General features: G+C 39.6%; 1 protein-coding gene across 1 annotated transcript in view; it reads right to left on the bottom strand.

Moving 5' to 3' along the window:
* LOC127643279 (kremen protein 1-like) overlaps positions 1-25,020 on the bottom strand; it is a 91,008-nt gene that overhangs the window by 11,887 nt on the left and 54,101 nt on the right. The window contains exons 4-5 of the mRNA XM_052125949.1: positions 2,992-3,116; positions 2,034-2,187 (exon numbers count right to left, since the gene is read on the bottom strand). Of these exons, the coding sequence (XP_051981909.1) occupies positions 2,034-2,187; positions 2,992-3,116 (279 nt within the window). The remainder of the gene's footprint in view (positions 1-2,033; positions 2,188-2,991; positions 3,117-25,020) is intronic.

Below are 25,020 nucleotides of genomic sequence, written 5' to 3' on the forward strand. Positions count from 1 at the left end.
CTATGTTTATACAACCAATTGAAGAGTATAGTGTGCCAAGGCAAACTTGTTCACGATAGGGAGAACCCAGTTTAGACCATTTAAGCGATGAATAACTGTTGCAGTTGTTGCTGGAGTACAGATTTGACGGTCACGCAATATGAGAAATCGCTAACAAGCTGGAGGGCAATCTACTAGGAATACACACAAACCAGAAGTGTACCCAGTATAAACTGCTCTCTGTATCGTTATAAACTGTACACATGGATGAATTAAAATCATACCACAAGTTCATTTGCAACATTGCTAACTTTTATATATATCCTACACCCCTACTGACCACCACTAATATTCTTCATTTGGGATGGCAATCAGTTCTCTGCATTGTTATACAAGCTTCTTAATGTCTTGCACCTCTAATCCAACTCTTACTGGGCAGTCTATCAAAGGTGTCTTTCTCAAAAGGCCATAAAAGTAGAATCCTCCATCCATTAATGCGAAACTCAGGACGTTTACACAGGAAAATGTGTACACAAAAAAGTGTTTGAATCGATTAAATTCAACTAAAAATGGAAATCTGCTTGTGTATCCTCCAGAAAATGAGTTTGAAAAAAAAAATATGCAGTTATTGTAAACTACTTTGGTTGGTGCATCCTGAAAAGTGAACAGGTGACATGTGACAATGGCGTTTAAGCACTTCAGAAGAGTGTGAAGTTAAATTATTATCTATGTGATAAATTACCCAAGAGTTGGGCATTTCCGATCTACTGTTACCATTGCCGTGTCCATGGTAACAGTAGAATTTTATTATGGTAAAACCTTGCTCCCTATAGTAAATCCCTTAACGGTTTCCTTTACCTAAGTGTATCCACCTTATTTTGCAACGTGGAAGTAAGCAGCGGCAACATTTCCAGCGAATGTGTGTAAGTTCCGCTGGTATTGACTGCAGTGTAAATAACTAGAAGGTTATAATACCAGAGTTAGTGATCTGGGTCACACAACCACGGGATATACAGCAGAAATATGTGGCAATATCTGATCATTTTTAACGTCAGCATTTATAGTAAAAGAATAATAAATAATTCACTTGATGCTGTGTGCTGTTGTATTGAAGGGATGGTAATAAAATCTGCTTCTTTCTTTACCAAGATTGTGACGATGCAGTCTTTCTTGTCTCCATGTAAACCATGTGTCCATGTCAGCACCTGATTTCATTAATTCTGCCTGTGCAACAGTGTGTGATGAAACAATTGCAAAATGCAATAAATGGTAAACCTATATGCGATCAAAGCCAATGATTCCAAATCACGCAATGTGAAATGTGTTTTCACTGAATACAACTGCAGTGTTGTCGTACAGCCAATGAGAGAGCAAGAAACAGGGCACGGGAAGTTTCAGGGTTAGGAGTCCTGATGTACCTGCAACAGAACATCAACTAGCATGACTGCGGTATCAAGAAAGTCTCATTGGACCAAAGAAATGGAGGAAAAATATGTGGAACATTGGCAAGAGCACCAGTGCCTATTTGATGTTTCATCTGAACTGTACCACAATGGAGAAAGAGAAGAGTTGGAGAGAAATTGCCAATTCTCTTGGACAGTCAGGTAAGCAAATAGGTCGATTTTTCAGTAGGAGGTACTTTTTCATATTGTAACCAATAAAATACATGATGCCTTTAGGTAATTAAAAACATATACATATTCCGAAATCCATAACATATGATCATGCATTTGTTTTTGTATCTCGTATCACTTCTCGTGTGTACTCTGTTGTGAAACATAATTTGGAGTCCAGGCAGAGTCGTTGGGGATTTGTCAATAGTGAAATGTTTTGTAATGTGTTCACCACTGTCGCCGATTCCTCGTGTAATTTGAAAACTCTACAACTTCAATGAAAGATAGACAGTTGTGTAATATAAACGGTCCCACAATCCGATGTCTTTGAAAGTAGTCTAGTGTATAGGAGGCATTATGCAACCAGGCATTGTTATCATTAGCACCCTTAACTTGAAAATCGGTGACCTGTGCAAAGGTAATACATCAACTAGAACATACTGTCAAAGACTATGACACGTCCGTCCCCTCCACAGGGCTGGGTGTGATCTCCAAAACACACATGGTTACACTCTGTGCTCGGAGCATCACCATGATGACGGTAATTAAGGTCATTACCACAGAAACAAGCGTAGCCGGACTCCATGCCAGCAAGCTGAAAGAAAGCGCACAAGAATACAGAAATAATCAGAAACCTCATATTTCTCTAATGCCAGTGTAATTCCAAGGGTTTTGGAAATCAGAAAAGAAAATGAAATACAATGGATATTATTGATTTTGCCAAGCCTGAACACTCAAGCGGATACAAGTGATTACATCTAGAAAGGCCAAAATATTGTTTTATGCTGAGTCATTTGATTTTAAATATTAAAACAAGTCAGGACAATATTCACAGTTAAATAAAAAAATTAAAAAAGATTATGCAAAGTATGTTTGAGCCTTCAGGTCCATGGCAAATTGTCTTTCAAATCAAAAACATTTTTGTACAGTTTAATTTGTGCAGTTTCATAAAAGTCTTATGAAGCTTGGAATGATGAGTGGGAACAATTCCTCTAATTAAGGAGGACATTCTTGGACTATAATTTAAGGGTCAAACTCACAAAAAGTCTTACTGTAAAGCTCAAAATAATTGAAATATTTATACATTGTGGTATCATGTTGTACTGGCTTTAATTTATGCTGATGCAAATTTTTTACTGTAATATAGTAAAAAAAAAGTACTGTATTAAAGTAAAGAGAATCTGATGAGAATTACCATTCATCAAGTCATAATTCGACTTTGGATCAACTGAATTCTATATTAATGGGCCAACAATTAAGCTAGTGAATTATATTAGACAAAAGACGTGTGTCTAACAAAACCATGGTAAAATCACTGTACCGTATAGCCTCATGTGACTTATTGCATTATTCTACCACTTGCAATTGATAGCTGCATTTCCAATGGTGCAATTCGTACCTTGTATCTTTGGTTACGGCAGAAGCTGATGCAGTTTTGAATGGTGAGTTTGTTGGAGGTCTGGTAGCCTCCGGATAGAGGAGTCGGATCACCGCTGTCTTTAAAGCAGCCCAGGTTACCAGGCACTGAGAGAAGGATACAGACAGAGACAGAGCATCAAATATTTAACATATTATTAACTGTAATACATTTATTTACACAGGTAACAACAAACATTTGCTGGAAAACAGAGGTGGCATATGTATATTGGGCATTATGCCAATATAAAAAGATAGAAACATCAGATACAATTAAATGCTGTAACCCAAACACACTTGCAAATTATGAACTTTCCTCTGCTGGTAAATTGTCCGGAAATGTGTCTTGAAGACTGTGGTGTAATAGGTCAACCTATTATTGAAACAGCAAGCACAAGTACCATGGAGTGAACAGTGAGAGATCTGAGAGCACTGTATGTGACAAAACATCATCCTAAGGGAATGCACAGATGGATTCTGGGACTTTTGTAATTATGAACTAGTCTCAGGGTGAGAGAATAGGGAGGTCAAAATGAGAGAAAGAGAGACAGAGGGTGTTGGAATCTAGAAAATGTCTGAATGTTCATGCAAGCCTCCCAAAGTGTGTGTGTGTGTGTGAGTGTCTAAATAACTTCCCAGGCCCGGTTCCATATCAAAATCACTGAGGGTGCTTCTGAAAATAGTGGGAGTGCTCTGTATAAAGTGGAGACATAATGTAATTACACTGGTGGTCAAAAGTTTGTTATAATGTACAGATTTTGCTTTCATGGAAAGAAATCGGTACTTTTATTCCCCACAGTGGCATTCAACTGATCACAATATATAGTCAGAACATTAATAATGTGAGAAATTACTATTACAGTTTGAAAAAAAAAAATGCAGATCTTCTAACTACTTCAAAGAGTTCTCATCAAAAATCCTCCACATGCAGCTATGGCAGCTTTGCAGATCGTTGTCATTCAACTGTCAGTTTGTCCAGATACTCGGGTGACATTTCACCCCACGATTCCTGTAGCACTTGCCATAGATGTGGCTGTCTTGTCGGGCACTTCTCACGCAATTTACAGTCTAGCTGATCCCACAAAAGCTCAATGGGGTTAAGACACTCTTTTCCAATTATCTGTTGTCCAATGTCTGTGTTACCTTGCCCACTCTAACCTTTTCTTTTTGTTTTCTGTTTCAAAAGTGTCTTTTTCTTTGCAATTCTTCCCATAAGGCCTGCACCCCTGTGTCTTCTCTTTACTGTTGTACATGAAACTGGTGTTGCGTTGCTAGAATTCACTTAAGCTTTCAGCTGAGGACATGTGTGGCATCTATTTCTCAAACTAGAGTCTCTGAGGTACTTATCCTCTTATTTAGTTGTATCTGGGCCTTCCACATCTCTTTCTGTCCTTGTTAGAGCCAGTTGTCCTTTGTCTTTGAAGACTGTAGTATACACCTTTTTTTCAGCAATTTCAAGCATTGTATAGCCGTCATTCCTCAAAACAATGACTAACTGACGAGTTTCTAGAGAAAGCTGTTTCTTTTTTGCCATTTTTTACCTAATGTTGACCTAAAGACATGCCAGTCTATTGCATACTGTGGCAACTCAAAATGAACACAAAGACAATGTTAAGCTTCATTTAATGAACCAAATAGCTTTCAGTTGTGTTTGATATAATGGCAAGTGATTTTCTTGTACCAAATTAGCAATTTAGCATTAAGACTCAAGGATAAGGTGTTGGAGTGATGGCTGCTGGAAATGATGCCTGTCTAGATTTGATCAAAAATTACTTTTTTCAAATAGTGATGGGGCTGTTTTTTATATCAGTAATGTCCTGCCTATAATCAGTTGAATACCCCTTTGGTGAATTAAAGTAACAATTTCCTCCCTGAAACAGCAAAATCTTTACATTATTCCAAACCTTTGGCCACCAGTGTATTATTATTACTATTATTTTACATACAATCATGTATAATGCAACCAAAACAACTTTATATTTAATCCTTGATGAATGTGTGAATGGAGGTCTAAGCCAATCAAATGCCCTTGTGTACGTTGGATTCATGAAAGCAAATGCTGCACCTAAAAATTAGGACACTGATAATGCGAGATAATACACATTAATTAGTTTTGATATGGGGATTTGTGTGTGTGTGTGTGTGTGTGTGTGTGTGTGTGTGTGTGTGTGTGTGTGTGTGTGTGTGTGTGAGTGTGTGAGTGTGTTCAATGGGAAGGAAAACTTCTAGGTTACTATTGTAACCCCCATTCCCTGATGGAGGGAACGAGACGTTGTGTCAATTGTAGTGACACTAGGGGCTTCTTTCGAGAGCCTTGGTTACCTCTGAAAGGCCAATGAAAAATTGGAGAACAGAATTTGCATGTCCTGCTCCCAGACATACGGGTATAAAGGCAGAGAATCATGCATCTGTTCAGTCAGGTTCTGCACTAAGGAGCCGAGAATAAGGTTCGGTACAGATACAGTGGCTTTGTGCAGTGTTGTGGTAAGGAGGACACAACGTCTCGTTCCCTCCATCAGGGAATGGTGGTTACAATAGTAAACTAGATGTTCCCCGTCTCTGCTGATGCCGGTGTAAGCAAGCATGTGCATCAGACTGTATGTAACCTTCCCAAACGCCCCACTAAGACGTCATATTTTGTTCATTAGGTTCCCGGCATCAGATCAAGGATTTTCCTTGAGAGGTGGGAACAAACGACGTGACAAGCATGGGAGCAGGCCGTGCCAGCCGTGGCCTTTTCTTTCTTTATGTTTCTCCTTATAGAGTGTTAGATGCGGCTGGGGCCATCTAGCTATAACGCATCGGGGAAGGTGTTCTTTTCCAGTCCTATTCTTTCAGGCGGAAAAGACCCCATGGAGACCACATCCTGCCCAGGCTGGGGGAGGTGAATATGTGGCAAATACGTCACATGGGCCTGTTACGCCACACACGGAAGTGGTGCGGTGGTAGGTCCTGCCTAATGAGGGAGGAGGTCTACAAACACGGCGACCGGGGCAGTGGGGACTGCCCAAGGGAGATGCGGGTCCACCTGACAGGGGGACCGTTGTGCAGAAAATACATTATAGAGGGTTACTGTGATAACCAGCACCTATGGAGCACCTATTCCAGTACAGAGTAATTAGTACCCATATTGGGTCTGGTCGGGAATTCCTCCTCTGAATTCATGAGCCAGAGGGCTGGGGAGGAAGAACGTCCAGGGAGCGCGAGTTTTTGGGCTCATCTTGGAGTAAAAGTGCACGTATTCGCCTCAGTGGAGGGGAAAGGCGCTAGCGCAAGCAGTATACCTGGTCAGTTATTCCGTGTTACCGATTTCTACATGCTCAGACCTGACAAAACGTGGGACAAAACCGACTCAACTAGGAGATTGTAGAATCTCGCAAAGGTATTGGGTGTTGCCCAGCCCGCTGCAAGAGGATGCCACACTCCTTGTAGAGTGTGCTCGAACCCGCAAGGGGGCAGGCATGGCCTGGGTCCGATCGGCCAATGTGATGGCACTGACTACCCAGTGGGCGAGCCTCTGTTTGGAGACAGCGTTCCCTTTCCTGTGTCCGCCAAAGCAAACAAAGAACTGCTCAGAGAGTCTAAAGCTCTGTGTGCGGTCTAAACAGGTTAGAAAATCATGTACCGGACACAGCAACGATAAGGCTGGGTCTGCCTCCCATGAGCATCTGCCGGAGCGAACTCCAGGCAAGAGTCACTGGCAGAGAACGCTTGTAGGTCTCCAACCCTCTTGATGGAAGCGAGCGCAATCAGGAGGGCAGTCTTCTGGGAGAGGGCACTTAGCTCGACTGACTCTAGTGGCTCGAAGGGGGCTCTCTGAAGGCCCGTAAGGACCATGGGGTGATCCCATGAGGGGAACAGGCATGGTTTGGGAGGATTCAACCTCTGGGCGCCTCTAAGAAACCTGATAATCAAGTCGTGCTTTCCTAGGGAACTACCGTCCACTGCGTCGTGGTGGGCCGCTATAGCGGCTACATACACCTTGATGGTGGAGGGGGACAGCCGCCCCTCCAGAATTTCCTGCAGGAATGAGAGCACCGACCTGACTGTGCACCTCTGCGTATCTTCAGATCGGGAAGAACACCAATTTGCGAACAGATGCCACTTTAGGGCGTAAAGCTGCCTGGTAGAGGGAGCTCTGCTTTGGTTGATCATGTCTACTACAGCTGGTGGTAGACCACTTAGATCTTCCACATCCCATCCTGGGGCCAGACGTGGAGATTCCAGAGGTCTGGGCGCGGATGCCAGAGGGAGGTCAGAAAGAAGGTCTTTCCTCAGGGGAATTTACCAGGGAGGTGCTGTCGCAAGGAGCTTGTGATCTTAGAGCCAAGTCCGAGTGGGCCAGTAGGGGGCCACTAGAGTGACTTGTTCCTCATCCTCCCTGACCTTGCACAGCACCTGTGCAAGTAGGCTCACTGGGGAAATGCATACTTGAGCAGCCCACGGGGCCAGCTGTGTGCTAGTGCATCTGTCCCGAGAGGAGCCTCTGACTTGAGTGAGTACCAGAGCAGGCAATGGGAGTTCTCTTGGGAAGTGAACAGGTCTACCTGTGCTTTTCCATAATGGTCCCAAATCAGCTGAACCAACTGGAGTTGGAGCCTCCACTCTCCGCTGAGCGAAGCTTGTCGCAACAACGCGTCCGCAGCCATGTTGAGGCTGTCCGGGATAAGAGTGGCATGCAGCGACCTCAGTCGGTGCTGACTCCAAAAGAGGAGATGGCGGGCGAGTTGTGACATGTAATGAGAGGGAACGCCGCCTTGGCAAATGATGTACGCTACCGTCGTGGTGCAGTCTCTACGGATCAATTCGTACTTGCCTCAGATCAGCGGGAGAAACCTCTGCATTCATAAACGCTGCCTCAGTGTGATCGCAGCCCATACACATGAGGCAGCATATATGACCGTCAGAAGCGAGAGATATCTACCACATACAGGAACTACACAAAGGCTGAAAGACATTTTGAAAAAGATGTGTCTTGAAAAAGATGTGTCTTTAAAAAGACGTTCAATGCCAATGTGTATACTCTTTTAGAGGAAATATACTCTTTTAGAGGTTTATTTGCTCTTTTAGGAAACGCTGTCAAAGCGCCCAGGGGCGTGGACTGCACTGGAGTGCAGAGAAGTGAGAAAGCCACTGGTAATGCACTGTGGGATCCAACAGCAATGCTCTTAGAGGTGAGTGGAACAGCAGTGAATGTCTCAGCTCGCTGATCACACAACCGCTCGGCTCCGAAGAAAGAATCTGACTGAACAGATGCACGATTCTCCACCTTTATACCCGTAAGTCCGGAGGTGGGACATGCGAATTCTGTTTGCCAATTTTTCATTGGCCTTTTCTTAAATTCAGAGGTAACCGAGGCTCTCGAAAGAAGCACCTAGTGTCACTACAATCGACACAACGTTGAGTGAGTGACAGACGGGGAACAGGTTTGCAATATACAGTATTAATCGGCTTACATATTCAATTGAGCATGCTCTAACGTTCGTTTGGGTGTGCACTCCTGTAGAACCGGGCCTAACTTCTTCTGCTTCAGGCCACCCAGTCTTGTCCTGCCTTGCCATGTTTAGAATTGCATACTACAAAACAACTCTTACTATTTCTGCAGTATGTACTGTGAATAAAATGTAAATTTGTCTATACATGTAATTATGGAATACCCAGATGACCTACTATAATTGTCAAAATGTGGCTTGTTGTATGCATCACGGCAGAATTAACCATGCTGGTAATGACAACATTGTAGCATACTAGTGTTTGAAACATGTATAATTGCAAGTTAGGGCTGTTTTACATATTAATAATTGGTAGGCAGTTTTTAGTATGCAGTCATCAGAACTCCAGTATTCCATTCTGAGCACAGCCATAGTTTTGGTAAATTACTGATACCATTTCATTGCGCATTTGGTGTTTGCCAAAATTAAGAGCCAATGGCAAAACACACACACATACCTGCCCTTTTTATACAATAAATTAATGGATGATTTGGGTAAATTACAGTGAATGTGCATGTATTTGTGCTATCGGAAGCGTCTTTAAGAGCCATTTTGATGACAGTGTAGGATAAATAGTGAAAGAGAAAGGTCTGATTGTAGACTGGTGATAAGGATTAACAGGCAACCTCTCAGACATTCTACTCAATAAAACCCCAAGAATACATCTCAGTGCAAGTCAGAACTTGCACTGCCCTTGTTCCACTCACTCGATACAAAGAACATTTTTGTTTTCAAAGGGATACACACTGGGGCTGACTCAGGCCACACACACACACACACACATTCTGTCTGTCTCTGTGTTATAAGTCCTGCACCACAGTACAAGTGTTTTTATGTCATAAAATAGCATTGTGTGAAGGACAGAGTGAAAATTAAGTGTTTATTAACAGATAATTTGCCTTTTACATATGATTTGTGAGAAAGGAAATAAAAGTCATTGTTGTTATAGTGCCTCTAGTACTCATTTCACCACGAAACTGCCGTGATGCATACAACAAGCCAATTTGTCTTTTTTTTTTACAAAAGTTTAGGTATAGTAACATGTTTCTATGAGACCAGGTTGCCAAAATCCCACTTCACCTACAGTAATTGTATATTAAACATATCAACCATCACATATTTTCTGATAGCCTTTGTCATGTCTTGCCACATGTTTGCTTTCAGTGTGAATGAACAAATTACTTGAAACTTGGTTTAGGACATAGGAATATACAGTTGAAGTCAGAAGTTTACATACACCTTAGCCAAATACATTTAATCTCAGTTTTTCACAATTCCTGACATTTAATCGTAGAAAACTTTCCATGTCTTAGGTGAGTTAGGATCACTAAATTTTAAGAATGTGAAATGTCAGAATAATATTAGAGAGAATTATTAATTTCAGATTCTATTTCTTTCATCACATTCTCAGTGGGTCAGAAGTTTACATGCACTTAGTTGATATTTGGTAACTTGGGTCAAACGTTTTAGGGAACCTTCCACAAGCTTCTCACAATAAGTTGCTGGAATTTTGGCCCATTCCTCCAGACTGAACTGGTGTAACTGAGTAAGGATTGTAGCCTCCTTGCTTGCTCGGACATGTTTTTTTCAGTTCTGCCCACAAAGTTTCTAATGGATTAAGGTCAGGGCTTTGTGATGGCCACTCCAATATCTTGACAATATCTCCATTTTGCCACAAATTTGGAGGTATGCTTGGGGTCATTGTCCATTTGGAAGACCCATTTGCAACAGAGCCTTAACTTCCTGTCTTATGTTTTGAGATGTTGCTTCAATATATCCACATGATTTTCCTTCCTAATGATGCCATCTATTTTGTGAAGTGCACCAGTCCCTCCTGCACCAAAAGCACCCCCACAACATGAGGGATAGTGTTCTTCCCGCTTGCAAGCCTCACCCATTTTCCTCCAAATATAATGATGGTCATAATGGACAAACAGTAAAATATTTGTTTAATTTAACCAGAGTAAATTTCTCCAAAAAGATCTTTGTCTCCCTGTGCGGAGTAATAGATTCTTCCTTGCTGAGCAGCCTTTCAGGTTATGTCGATATAGGACTTGTTTTACTGTGGATATAGATACTTGTCTAGCTGTTTCCTCCAGCATCTGCACAAGGTCATTTGCTGTTCTGGGTTTGATTTGCACATTTTGCACCAAACTACATTTATCTCTAGGAGACTGAATGCATCTCCTTATTGAGCTGTATGACGGCTGTGTGGTCCCATGGTGTTTATACTTGGGTACTATTGTTTGTACAGATGAACGTGGTACCTTCAGGCATTTGGAAATTGCTCCCAAGGATGAACCAGACTTGTGGAGGTCCACAATTGTTTTTCTGATGTCTTGGCTGATTTCTTTTGATTTTCCCATGATGTCAAGCAAAGAGGCACTGAGTTTGAAGGTAGGCCTTAAAATACATAAACAGGTACACCTCCAATTCAGTGCACCTCTTATCATAAGCTAATTCGCTAGTTGTCTATAGACTTGACATAATTTTCTGGAATTTCCAAGCTCCTAAAGGCACAGTTAACTTAGTTTATGTAAACTTCTGACCCACTGGAATTGTGATAGAGTCAATTAAAAGTGAAACAATATGTCTGTAAACAATTGTTGGACAAATTACTCATGTCATGCACAAAGCAGATGTCCTAAACGACTTGCCAAAACTATAGTTTGCTAATATTAAATCTGTGGAATGGTTAAAGAATGTGTTATAATGATTGTATGTGCATTTATTTCAAAAGAGCAGGACAAATCCTACTTTCCATTGTATTTTCGCTTTGACTGAATTAATCAAAATGACAATAACAAATGTGAAGAGCCTTGGGTAGACTTCAGAGGTGTTCAACAGGCAATGAATTTGCAAATCCAACATTCTCTAAACACAGAAAATATAATGCACTGTCTGTTCCTCACATCAATCAGCATAAAAAAACACCACAAACTGCCCTGGCGTGTGTTCCTCCCCCTCATAAATCTGACACAATGTCCACATGAGTGGTGCAAAGTCAAACACAGGCCTGTTCTAGTTGACATTTTCAGAAGATGATCCATTGCTGTCTGTGAGTAATTTCTAGGTGGATATTAAATGGAAGACTGCAATGTAATTATGATCGTTAGATAGAAGACAAAAGCCTTACTTACACTGATATGCTTTTAAAGTGAATAGAAACTCATTTTTCACACTCAAATGCATGGAGAGAAGGGGAAAGATAGAGAGAATTTTTCTTGGCTGTTCTTTCGCCACTTCAACAAGCTATGAACTTAAAGGGACAGTTCACCCAAAAACAGTTTATTTTGTCATTGAGTTGAACTCAAGAACCAGATCAGTCCGATTGTCCGAGTCCAAGACTTCTCTCGTGAACATGCCAAAGGGGCGGATGTCAAGAGCTTCAATGAATAATACATACAAATTTCAGTCTGTTCCTCACACAAAGCTATCGTGTGACTTCCGAAGAGTTAGAATATAGCACACGAGTCCTATTAACCACTTTTATGATACTTCAATGGTGCTTTTGCATCTTTATTGAAGCTTGAAAACTCCAGTCCCCATTCATTGTAATTGCATGGAAATGAGTGACCAATACATTCTTTAAAATGTATTCATTTGGTGTTACAAAGTAGAAAGAAATTCATACAGTTCCTTAATTGCACTAATATGGTTTTAAAGTGAACAGAAACTCTAAAATACCTGGAGAGAAGGGGAAGAAACAGAGAATTTCTCTTGGCCAGTCCTTCGCCACCACTTCAATGGCAGAAGATCTAAAGTTAAATGCAGGACGTTGTTGCTCTCCAAGGCTCATGCACGATTAAAGACTAAAGGTCTTCTGCGTTTGACAGAGTGATTGTACTTTACCATCAATTTATATGTCTTTAACCTCTCATCACACGCAGAGTTTCCTTCCCCTTTCTCACCAACACAGCTGGTCCAACTGTGCCATGTTTTTAGTCAATGGCATGTTTTTCAGTTAATCTACCTCAAAAAATTTCAAAAGCATTAACCACGACATACCTTGTTCAATAAAGAAAAGACAAATGTGCTAAACAAGGCTAACAATTGCAAATATCCTTGCTTTAAAAGTAATAAGTAACAATCAACTTCAAAATGTAAAGTTGAATTTGAAGATTTTATAAATGCTTGTTTGGCAAACATGACAGTGTTAGTTGTGCTTATGTGCCTCGTTTGGACTAGCTTGCATTCAATTAAGTTTAGAGAGAGTCCAATTCATGCAGTCAGTCAAAACACAGATGAACTACAACCGATTAAGATGATGGAGTTCATTTTATTACAAACTGATCCAAAGTGGGTTTGTTGAAAACAATGTTACTCAAAGTAAATATCAATGGCAATGCATAAATAGAAATGAACTATTTAAAGAAGACATTCTAAACATTTGTTAATTTAATATTTTTTTCTCTTTAGTCCACTTAACCGCTTCACACTTCAAACCTGTGCTATTACAGTATACTGAAAAAAATGACAAGGATGAGTAAATGAGGACAGAATAATTTTTTTTTTAGGTTAAACCATCTCTTTAAGTTTTCTTACACCAAAAAAGAAAAGAAAACCTATACATTGTTTAACCTTTTGCTGGTGCGCTTTAAGAGTTCTGTATGTAAATAACCTCTGTTTTGATTGGCTAACCTCTGTGTACCTTACATGAAAGAAGTAAAAAATGTAAATCATGCAGTCAAGACATGCTAAACAAGGCTTACAACTGCAAATACCCTTGCTTTAAAAGTAATACAATCAACTTCAAAGTGTACAGTGGAATTTAAAGGTTTTATAAGGCACTTGGCTGGCAAACCTGATAGCATTGCGTGCGTTAATATGCCTATTTTAGACTGGCTTGCTTCCATATATGGATTTCATAAAACAAAATTCACAATGAAATGATGCAAGACACACACACACACACAAATCTATTTTTTCAAAACCCTTCATCTGCACTCATAGCATAGAATCTAGGTATTAAATTAAACACAGTTGGGATTGTGTCAGCTGAAACACATAAAAATGATTAAATACTTAATAAAAACAACCTGTGATATTTGATATGTAGGCCTAGCATATCATATACTATATGCTATATGATGTACTATATGATGAAATATAGTAGTCTATTCATTGTTGTCTTACATAACTTTCCAATGTTGCTGGTTCAATCCGTATTAATGGTCCAGGAACAGTGATGACAACTGTGTCCTTAAGCAAAGCTCTTGAGTTTGTTTACTGTAAATCAATTTGGGGGGAAAGAGTTTGCTAAATGGCAACCAACAAAGAGACAAGACAAGGAAACTCACTTTACTTTGATGTACTGGTTACCGGCATACAACGTAACAGTCAACATGGCAGATTACGATCTCAATCTAGCTTTGCCAAGTTCCAGTCTTTTGAAAAATGCCAGTGACCATATCATACTACAAGTCATTTAACAGGCATTGAAGATTATCAGAGAGCAAAAGCGACATTTTTTAAAGTGCTAGAGATTCAGCACATAAATAAGACCCTGTGACCCAACCTGACCATACACAACCAACCAGTAATGTCAGATTTTAAAACCAAACCCAACCTGAATTTGCTCAGTCTTTTTTTATTTCCCCACACAAATGCATGGATTCATCCAGTGACAACAGCTTGACTCACCTCCCTCTAGATTTCCCTTGTGCCCCTCCTCCTCAGAAAACATTTGGACACCTCGGTCAGATGCTGAAACATGCTCAAGGATGGACCCCCCAGTTCAACAAAGATAACCAGTTACCTATTCTAAAGATCAAAATCCCCCAATCCCTCCCTAAAGATCACATTCAAGTACTGCCCCTAGGCATCGCTCTAGCCCTGAATGATTTTAGTCTAGCCCCAAATGTTTTTTTCAGAACTGACCAGTTGTTGAGTATTCCCATAAAGGAAAGGAGGTTTCTTACTCAATAAAACAGTTAAGTCATACTTAAAACACAGATAATAAACCAAAATCATGAATCAAAAATCATGAATTATCGGCAATTACTAAACGGCGCTCTGGAATACTTGATTCTGATTGGTCAATGGCACCATCAATCAGATATTGCTCTGCAATAACCGCAAATCTGGTGATTAAGACGTATCAGACCACTTTGCAGCGGGGTCCTGGTCACCCTGTCTGGGATTCTTGTTCAATAACAATCGGCTGACTGACATTATCCCTTACTAACTCTCTTCCACTTCCACTGTCATCTTCGAAAACTCTTTGAAAACCCGCAACCTCAAATGCTATTGAATTGTCTTAAGAGTGAGCTCTAAGATCTTATTCAGAGCAATAACCATAGTCTCTGGCCTTATATTGCACATCATCTCAGCCATGGTGACTCATCTGTGCTTTACAAAATGTACACTTTTATTACTACTACAGGGTTTGATGGTTTGATGGGGGTGATGTAAGAGTGACTGATGAGTCTTTAGTTAGGTGAAGCATAGAAGCAGACATAATAGCATTCAAATGGAGAGAAAGAGAGTGAGGAATAAGGAAGAAACACCCAGATAACAAACATAACAACATCAAACGGAGCAGTTCTTGGTTAATGCACTTGGCAGAACAAAGAACGAAAGGGCTTCTGAGAGGGCTTCTCTCGCTCTCTCTTATTCTCTCTATGTTATTAAAATAAGGTAATTACAGACATAAATTCAGATGACATCTGTGGTGTGTTTTTTTCCCCTCCTTTTTGCAGAGGATAGTGGGAGTTTCCTTTTTTCCAAAATACATTCATAAGTTCTTTGGTGTGCCACACCCTGCAAAGTTTGCCAGGAACACTTTTAGCTGAGAGCTGAGATACAGTTGAGGAAAGGAGGGGGTGAAATAATAAAGACACTCTTGTTATTGCTAATAAAACAGTCTGTCTTTTTGATCATTTTTAAACAATGTGATTTCATCTGTGGCTGCTTACCGAACTGAACTCATTAATGTGAAGGTAAAATGAGGTAAAATAAATAAAATAATGCAATAAACGAATAATAATGATACAATCTGGAACAAAGAGAAGTATACTTCCCTATGTGTGTGTGTGTGTGTGTGTGTGTGTGTGTGTGTGTGTGTGAGCGTGTATTTATCACTTTATGGGGACCAAATGTCCCAATAAGGATAGTAAAACCCGAAATTTTTGACCTTGTGGGGACATTTTGTCGGTCCCCATGAGGAAAACAGCTTATAAATCATACTAAATTATGTTTTTTGAAAATGTAAAAATGCAGAATGTTTTCTGTGAGGGTTAGGTTTAGGGGTAGGGTTAGGTTTAGGGGATAGAATCTATAGTTTGTACAGTATAAAAACCATTATGTCTATGGAAAGTCCCCATAAAACATGGAAACACAACATGTGTGTGTGTGTGTGTGTGTGTGTGTGTGTGTGAGTGACTGTGACAGTGTAGACAGATGGAAAAAATGCTTTGTGTATAAACGGCCCCTTAAGCAACTGTCACACTATTCTGTATTCGTTTGAAATCAAATTTTTCAGTTTCCTAACGTCATAGTTTTCATAAGTATGAGTTATGGAGAGTGTTTTCGAAAGTCTCCGATTTTGGTGGATAAAAATGCCGTTCCAGTGTGAATGAGAAGTGTAAACATGGCGAATTCAACTGTTAATTGTTCACCAAACTTGAACTCCACATGATCTCCACAAGAGGGCATTTTTCACCACCGGAAGTCCATTGCGCAGAATTCCCTATCGCACAGATTCCTATTGAGATGACTGTATTTCGCCGAGGAATTTCACTGTGCGAAGGCATATGTGCCTTAAGTGTGTTAAAATGACAACAGCCAACTTTAGAATGTTTGAAATGTTTGTTGTCATTTGTTGGAGCAGTTTAATCTAGCCTTATCGTGAAATCCACATACACAAGAAAAGTCTATAAAAAATCCACATACACAAGTCTATGAAAATGCCATAAATGGAAGTGCAGCGTAGTTCTAGCAGGAAGACTAGCAGCTGCACATCATCATATCATTAGCTGGGTAAATCCTAGCCAATCGCATGTAAGCCATTGCTTTATATGTCTGCTCACAATCTATCACATTGCTGTTTCAGTGTGCTAACTGGCAACCTCCACCACCCCACCACCACCAGTTGAGCCCCGTCCCGCATTGGGGTAGGCTCCTCGCCCCTGCCTTCTATCTCTGGCAGGATATGATGGTACCGAGTAAAACTCCCTCGGACCGCCAGACGGGGCCTACGCCAAAGAGAGACATTACTTTTCTGTTTTACATTCATCAAATAAATGGCATCTTAATCCTCACTCAAGCCTGCGTGTCTTCCCGTTAGAAACAACAGTGATTAGGGAGGTGGACTTTTAAGATGAGATCCCTGAAACTAACCAAGTGTCCAGAGGTTGGCTTATTTTTGCACCATTCATGACCAAAAATATTTTTTTGCACCATTCATGACCACACAATTAGTGAAGACATGCAAGCTTTCACTTTCCTCCAAATCATCTCAGCCACGCAGAATGCATTTTTCAGCTGGCTGTCAGACCACTGATGCTCCTTGGTATGAATGTTACACTTATAGCGCTTTTCTGACACCACACAAAAAGCACTTCACATAGTGACCAGGGGAATCTACTCAACCACCACCAGTTTGCAGCATCCACCTGGATGTTGTGATGGCAGCCATAGTGTGACAGTACACTCACCACACACCAGCTATTAGTGCTGAGGAGAGAGTAGAGTGAGAGAGCCAATTTAGGGATGGGGATTATTAGGAGGCCATGATTGATAAGGGCCAATGTGGGGAATTTGGCCACGACACCAGGGCTTGCACAGATTTTATGAGTCCACAGATTTTAATGACCACAGAGAGTCAGGACCTCAGTTTAACATCTCATCTGAAAGATGGGGCCTTTTAACAGTATAGTGTCCTCATCACTAAACTGGGGCATTAGCAACCACACAGACCATTGTTGAGCACCCCGTGCTGGCCCTGCTAACACCTCTACCAGCAGCAACCCTGCTTAGCTTCAGTGGGTAACCAGGCGAGAACTGCAAGGTGATAGAGTGGCTGCTGGCTAATGGTGTGTGGTGATTCATTTAGATAAACATCCAACTAATGAACTGATTTTTTTGGACAACAACTCAACTAGTAAAATTGCAAAGTCGAGCAAGCCCTAAAGCACACACATAGAACTACCTCGCACCAAAACAACAGGCTTACACAACAGACGCATTATTCTGGCTGCTGCAACACAAATTAATTAACACATTTATGGTCGTGTCAACACCTAGTGCACCAATGTTACCTTAGATCCTGGCTCGGGGACACACAGTGCTGTTTGGGTAGAAGACACCAGCAATTACATTGTGTAGTGCTGCGCATCACACTTGGGTGTAAAATACCCATAAAAAGACTATTTGAAGCGTTTGAGGTTTGATGATTTGTTGGTGAATCATTAAAAAAAAAAAAGATTCCTCACATCCTCTTTTCTGCTTTGGGATCTGCTTGTCTGTCATTAATTCAGACAATAAAGTTCCTGTTTTAGCAACCGCCTCCCTGATAAAGACACACTTATCCAGCCCAGCTTACATGTGGTTTGGTTTAAAATTTTTTTACAGTTAAGACAGCTGGATCTGCTTCGGAGTGAAATTAATTTGTTGATGTTGTGGATCATTCCATTAAAAACAGACTATTAATACGCTTTCATTTTTTTGCTCGAGGGAAATTGACAGTGTAGCTATGTTTATGAAGCAAGTGTTTCTGATGGTTTTCTTTGTATTATGATGCACTTTATTTGCAACCTGTGGACCAAACATTTCAAGGCTCTACAAAGCAAGCATTATATCTGACAAAATATGAATGTGAATTAAAGGGATAGTTCACCCAAAAATGTAAATTCTCTCATCATCTCTCATCAACATACTCAGCCTCATGCCATCCCAGATGTGTATGACTTTCTTTCAGAGGATATGGATTTAACCACTGAAGTCTTATAGATTACTTTTATGCTCTGTTTATGTGCATTTTGAACTTTCAAAACTTTGGCACCCATTCAATTACATAGTATGGACCTAAAGAGATATTCTTCTAAAAATCTTCATTTGTGTTCTGCAGGAGAAATAAAGTCATACAGATCTGAGAGTAAATTATGATCATTTGAATTTGAAGTAGCTAAAATATACATTTTTGCCATTATAATATGAATATATTTGCATTTAAATATCATAAAAAATATTTTCTTTATTAAGTAGTTCTTAATTCAGTTTCTCAATGTCTGCTTGTATAAGTGTATGTTTTATTATGATATATTAACTTTACAGTCTTTAGAAATAAAAGGGTTGTGAATAAAAAAAACACGGCCATTACAAACATCTTGGCATAAATGTAAGTGGAGTGTGACACAAACCGGGTATCCATGGGCCCTGCTGCGCAACTTCACGCCATACTTTCCCATGTTGTGCATCTGTGAGGCCTCGAGCAGATTGCATTAGTTTTGCCTGAGGCAGTGTTGCGACACAATCAAATCTGAGATCAATTCGTTCACTGCCATGGTCTTCAGGGAGCGATTGCAAGCTTAATTAAAGATGGATGGTGGTGTTCTGAATAGAAATAGAGTAATTAAAGTGTTTTCACACACCAGATGAGAGAAACAAGTGTAATGAACAATGAAAGAAGTGTTACATATCTCATCTCTCAACCCTTGCCAGACCTGTCCAGGGTCATGAGGTTCAACAACCCAAAGAATGTGGAGAAACAGAATTAAATATAACAATAGAATCTGTCTAAGATCTCCCAAAACACAAAAGTGTCCATTAACATCTGTTAAGTGGGGGAAAAGGAAATGCCCTTTTTATGCTTAGTTAGTTAACATTCAAAACTTTTATTTGAAGCAAAAAGTATTGAAAACAAAAATATGTGAGTGTGTAGTTTATGCAAATAGACAATGAACTACGCATCCCATGAAGCATTGTGAATTATGTTATCAATTTAAAAACAATAAAATATACATCTATTAAACTTACCGTCATTGATTATAAGTACATAAGTATTGCATTTTTGAAAATGTTAAAATATATACTAGAGATGCAGCAATGTATCAACACAATATTTGTACAGTATTGGCAAATAAAAGCAATTATCTACACTATCGGAATCTGGTTCATTGTTTAAAAATAGATGAAAACAGCCAATAAACCAGTGCTTCACAAACTCTGAGCATATGGTAGGACTGTCTAGAAAGATGTATATGTTATTATTAGGGCTGATGATTTAACGCGTTAATTCAGTGCGATTAATTTGACTAAAAATAACACGTTAAAAAAATTAACGCCATTAATCGCAATGTCCCCAGACCGTAATATGGATGATTCCTGAGAAATGCAAGCTTGTAGTACCACCTGTTTACTCCAGAGGGCAGTAAGTGGAACTTCAGCTGTTTGGCAATGCGCAATATATACAGTGAAGAAAAACACCCTTGAGCAGCAGAACAACACAAACATGCGTTACTTTCTTGCATTCAAAATACTTGATGGAGCGCAAATCCGAACTAAGGGATCTCAAGATGTGTTATAAGTATTAAACAATATTTAACTTGACACAGTGACCTAAACATTTTATGTTTCTGACGCAACGCATCCAAGACACTACACAAGCATGTCTTTTAAGCAACAAGCCCTCATAATAAATCTCCAACTGATTGACAAACTCACTTTTGAAATGGATTGCTGTGAACTGTATGCCAATGATTGACTTATGATCAATAATATGGTAGTAAACAATACATTGTATTCTAAAGCTGCTTTTTGAATCGTCTTATCAATGATTATCTCTTCTACCACAAGAATGTAATGCATTTTAATTATCTGAATATGTTTACATTTTATATATATACTGTATTTATATATATATATATATATATATATATATATACACTCACCTAAAGGATTATTAGGAACACCTGTTCAATTTCTCATTAATACAATTATCTAAACAACCAATCACATGGCAGTTGCTTCAATGCATTTAGGGGTGTGGTTCTGGTCAAGACAATCTCCTGAATTCCAAACTGAATGTCAGAATGGGAAAGAAAGGTGATTTAAGCAATTTTGAGCATGGCATGGTTGTTGGTGCCAGACGGGCCGGTCTGAGTATTTCACAATCTGCTCAGTTACTGGGATTTTCACACACAACCATTTCTAGGGTTTACAAAGAATGGTGTGAAAAGGGAAAAACATCCAGTATGCGGCAGTCCTGTGGGCGAAAATGCCTTGTTGATGCTAGAGGTCAGAGGAGAATGGGCAGAGTGATTCAAGCTGATAGAAGAGCAACTTTGCCTGAAATAACCACTCGTTACAACCGAGGTATGCAGCAAAGCATTTGTGAAGCCACAACACGCACAACCTTGAGGCGGATGGGCTACAACAGCAGAAGACCCCACTGGGTACCACTCATCTCCACTACAAATAGGAAAAAGAGGCTACAATTTGCAAGAGCTCACCAAAATTGGACAGTTGAAGACTGGAAAAATGTTGCCTGGTCTGATGAGTCTCGATTTCTGTTGAGACATTCAGATGGTAGAGTCAGAATTTGGCGTAAACAGAATGAGAACATGGATCCATCATGCCTTGTTACCACTGTGCAGGCTGGTGGTGGTGGTGTAATGGTGTGGGGGATGTTTTCTTGGCACACTTTAGGCCCCTTAGTGACAATTGGGCATTGTTTAAATGCCACGGCCTACCTGAGCATTGTTTCTGACCATGTCCATCCCTTTATGGCCACCATGTACCCATCCTCTGATGGCTACTTCCAGCAGGATAATGCACCATGTCACAAAGCTCGAATCATTTCAAATTGGTTTCTTGAACATGACAATGAGTTCACTGTACTATAATGGCCCCCACAGTCACCAGATCTCAACCCAATAGAGCATCTTTGGGATGTGGTGGAACAGGAGCTTCATGCCCTGGATGTGCATCCCACAAATCTCCATCAACTGCAAGATGCTATCCTATCAATATGGGCCAACATTTCTAAAGAATGCTTTCAGCACCTTGTTGAATCAATGCCACGTAGAATTAAGGCAGTTCTGAAGGTGAAAGGGGTCAAACACAGTATTAGTATGGTGTTCCTAATAATCCTTTAGGTGAGTGTGTATATATATATATATATATATATATATATATATATATATATATATATATATATATATATATATATATATATATCATTTTTATATTTAATGATAACTATGTATCATTATTTCATAATTATATATTGAATTATATTATATGAGGGGCTTTCTCAGCAAATATTTGTATATGCGATTAGATGCGATTAATCGCGATTAATTAATCGGGACACCATGTAATTAATTCGATTAAAATTTTTTATCGATTGACGACCCTAGTTATTATTATTTTTTTTTATCTGTAATGGAGGCATGCTAAAGAGCAAGTCCAAACAGAACTGTGATCTAACCATCACACATCTGAGCATAATTATTGACAAAAAACAAACAAACAAAAAAACACCTTTTAACAGGTGCTGTTGCTATTCCCTTTAGGTAAATAACCTATCAGTGAGGAATGCATTCAGTTATCTCAGAAACAGGCAGGTGAGAAAATCAGTCTCAGTAAACAATGGAGCCTTTGAAGTATAGAGAGAGAGAGAGAGAGAGAGAGAGAGAGAGAGAGAGAGAGAGAGAGAGAGAGAGAGAGAGAGAGAGAGAGAGAGAGAGAGAGAGAGAGAGAGGGAAGAAACTGTTTCATTCTAGGTCACTGTTATTACCAGCCAAATTTTTTGGCACTCAACTTATGTTTTGAACATTCACAGATATGCTGTAAGACAACTAACCACCCATAAAGCACTACCCAAAACATTTTAAAGGTGAAGTGTGTCATTTCTTCTGTTAAAATACTCTCTACTATCCCAGCTTATTTGCAGAGGCAACAATAAGTAAACCATTTGTAGGTGCCCCAGAAAAGTGTTAATACCGTGGCTCTATAACCCTGTCAAAACATTGCTCTGTTTGTTCCTGATCAGCACGAAACTGCAACAATATCTCAACCAATGGCACGAGTTTGGGGTGAGACTATTTGTTTTTGGTCAGCCAATGGAAGATGAAGGGAGTGTTCAAGAAGTGGGTTGGCGAAATTGCGTGCACATTTAATTTGGAGGTTCTTCTCTGGTTATTGCACCCACTGTCTGTGTCCTATTATATACAGTATTCCATTCCCTGTCAAGCATTGATAACATTCCGGAGATGTTGGTTGTGTAAATGGGCTGTATGCACTGAATTAGAAGAATGGAAATATGAGTTTGTGTTTTATTTTAGCATTAACTGTGTCCTTGTTGAATGTCAGGCATATTTCTATGTCAGTGACATGCCCCTTATAGGACTAATTGAATGTAGGTCCATTAAATTATAGAGAATGTAAGTATAATTAATCATTTTGACCAGCTGACACACAAATCATGGCTAGTATTAACAGTGTTTGTCAGTGTTTGGAAATTAACTTTATTATCACCTGCTTGTGCAATCTCTAAACTGAAAATGTAGGAACTGGGTTTAAACTTTGCACTGAGAATAGACATGGTTCTTAGACATCTTAATGCAATTCATTATTTCTCAGGAAAATAGTAAATTGTGCCACTTCATTAACATACAATGCAACAATACACCAACAGATAGCACAAACACTCCCACCCACGGCCAATTGCGCTTCGTGCTGGTACAAAAAATTGTGCTTAGAATTACCACTCGTGAAATTTGGATAAGACATAGTGCACGATCGTTGCACGTAGCGCTGTGTCTTGCGTCGTCAAGAATATGAGCCCTAAAAGTGTTAGCGTGATTTTAGCATGATAAAATCACTTACTAACCTTATCTCTGTAAAGTTATATCCAATTTGTTATGCTCTGCAGGTGGAAACATCCTATTCTCCCTAGATCTCCCTAAACTGACGACTGAGCAAAAAAATTTTCTTGATTCTGAGATAACCTTAGAGGAGCTTGGTGAGGTAATTAAGGCCTTGCCTACAGGCAAGGCTCCGGGGACAGATGCTTTCCACAGAATTTTTTAGATCTTATGCAACAGAACTGGCTCCCTATTTGTTAGAAGTTTATACGGAATCATTAAAGAATAGAAAGCTTCCACCAACCATGACACAAGTCCGGATCAGTCTGATTCTTAAAAAGGACAAAGATCCAAGTGAATGTAAGAGTTACCGTACAATTTCCCTGATCCAGCTAGACGTTAAATTTTTTTTACAAATTCTGGATAACCGACTAAGTTATGACATCTCTTATACATATAGATCAGGTGGGATTTATTCGGTGCCGCAACACTTCCGATAACATTAGGTATTTCATCAATATCATGTGGTCAGTGGCGAATGATCAGACTCCAGTTGCTGCCATCTCACTTGACGCCGAAAAGGCATTTGATATGGTAGAATGGGATTATCTTTTTAAGATTTTGGAAATGTACGGGTTCGGGAATACTTTTTTTGAATGTATTAAGTTACTTTATAGACACCCGGTATTGGCAGTACAAACAAATGGATTCATTTCAGATTATTTTACTCTGGATTGGGTTGCCCTCTTTCCCCATTATTGTTCTGCCTTGCCCTGGAACAATTAGCAGCCGCGATAAGAAAGGAGAATGATTTTCAAGGGGTGATGGTGGGAGGTGTGGTGCATAAGCTTTTGCTTTACGCAGATAATATTTTATTATTCGTCTCTGACCCCATTAGATCTATGCCTTGTCTCCACAGAATTATGAATTCCTTCTCTAAATCCTTGGTCTAAATCCGAGGCTTTGGCTCAGATAGCATACTGCTCAGTAACAGCTTTTCAGCCAGGCACCTTCCGTTGGCCCAAACAGGGCATTAAGTATTTGGGCATTTTATTCCCAGCTAATTTGTGTGATTTAATTAAAGTTAATTTCGATCCTTTTATAAAAAGTTTTTCAAGTGATGTGAATAGGTGGGCTTCATTACATTTATCTATGATTGGGAAGGAAAATTCAACTACCTGCTACAATCTCTCCCTGTAGATGTCCCCCTATATTATTTCAAGCAATTATATAGCATAGTGAAGTTCTTTATTTGTAATGGTAAGTGTCCCAGATTACATTTCAACAAGTTACATAGGCCAATTGACAAAGGTGAGCTAGGCCTACCCAAGATTTAGTTTTATTATTATGCATTCGGTCTCAGACATTTGCACGAGGTTTGGACAAAAGTGTCTAGAGTGTTTAGTTATGACATTTATTTAAATGTTGCTGCAAGCATATGGCTGAACCCCAAATTATGCTAGAAATGCAATGGTGCACCTTATGCAATTACAAATTGTATATAGATTTTTTTGGACCCCATCTAGATTATATAGGGGTTATAGAGGTTTGGGGACTTGAAAGTGGGGTAGGTATTTGGTGGTTTTGGGGAAGGTATGGAGAGAGAGAAGTTTAGTTTAATTATGTATGTTTATTATATATTTATTTATTTATTGGTACATTTGTTTGTGTGTGTATTATTTTATGTGACCACAGGGGTGTTCGTTGGGG

Source organism: Xyrauchen texanus, chromosome 4, assembly GCF_025860055.1.
Source record: "Xyrauchen texanus isolate HMW12.3.18 chromosome 4, RBS_HiC_50CHRs, whole genome shotgun sequence".
Taxonomy (NCBI): domain Eukaryota; kingdom Metazoa; phylum Chordata; class Actinopteri; order Cypriniformes; family Catostomidae; genus Xyrauchen; species Xyrauchen texanus.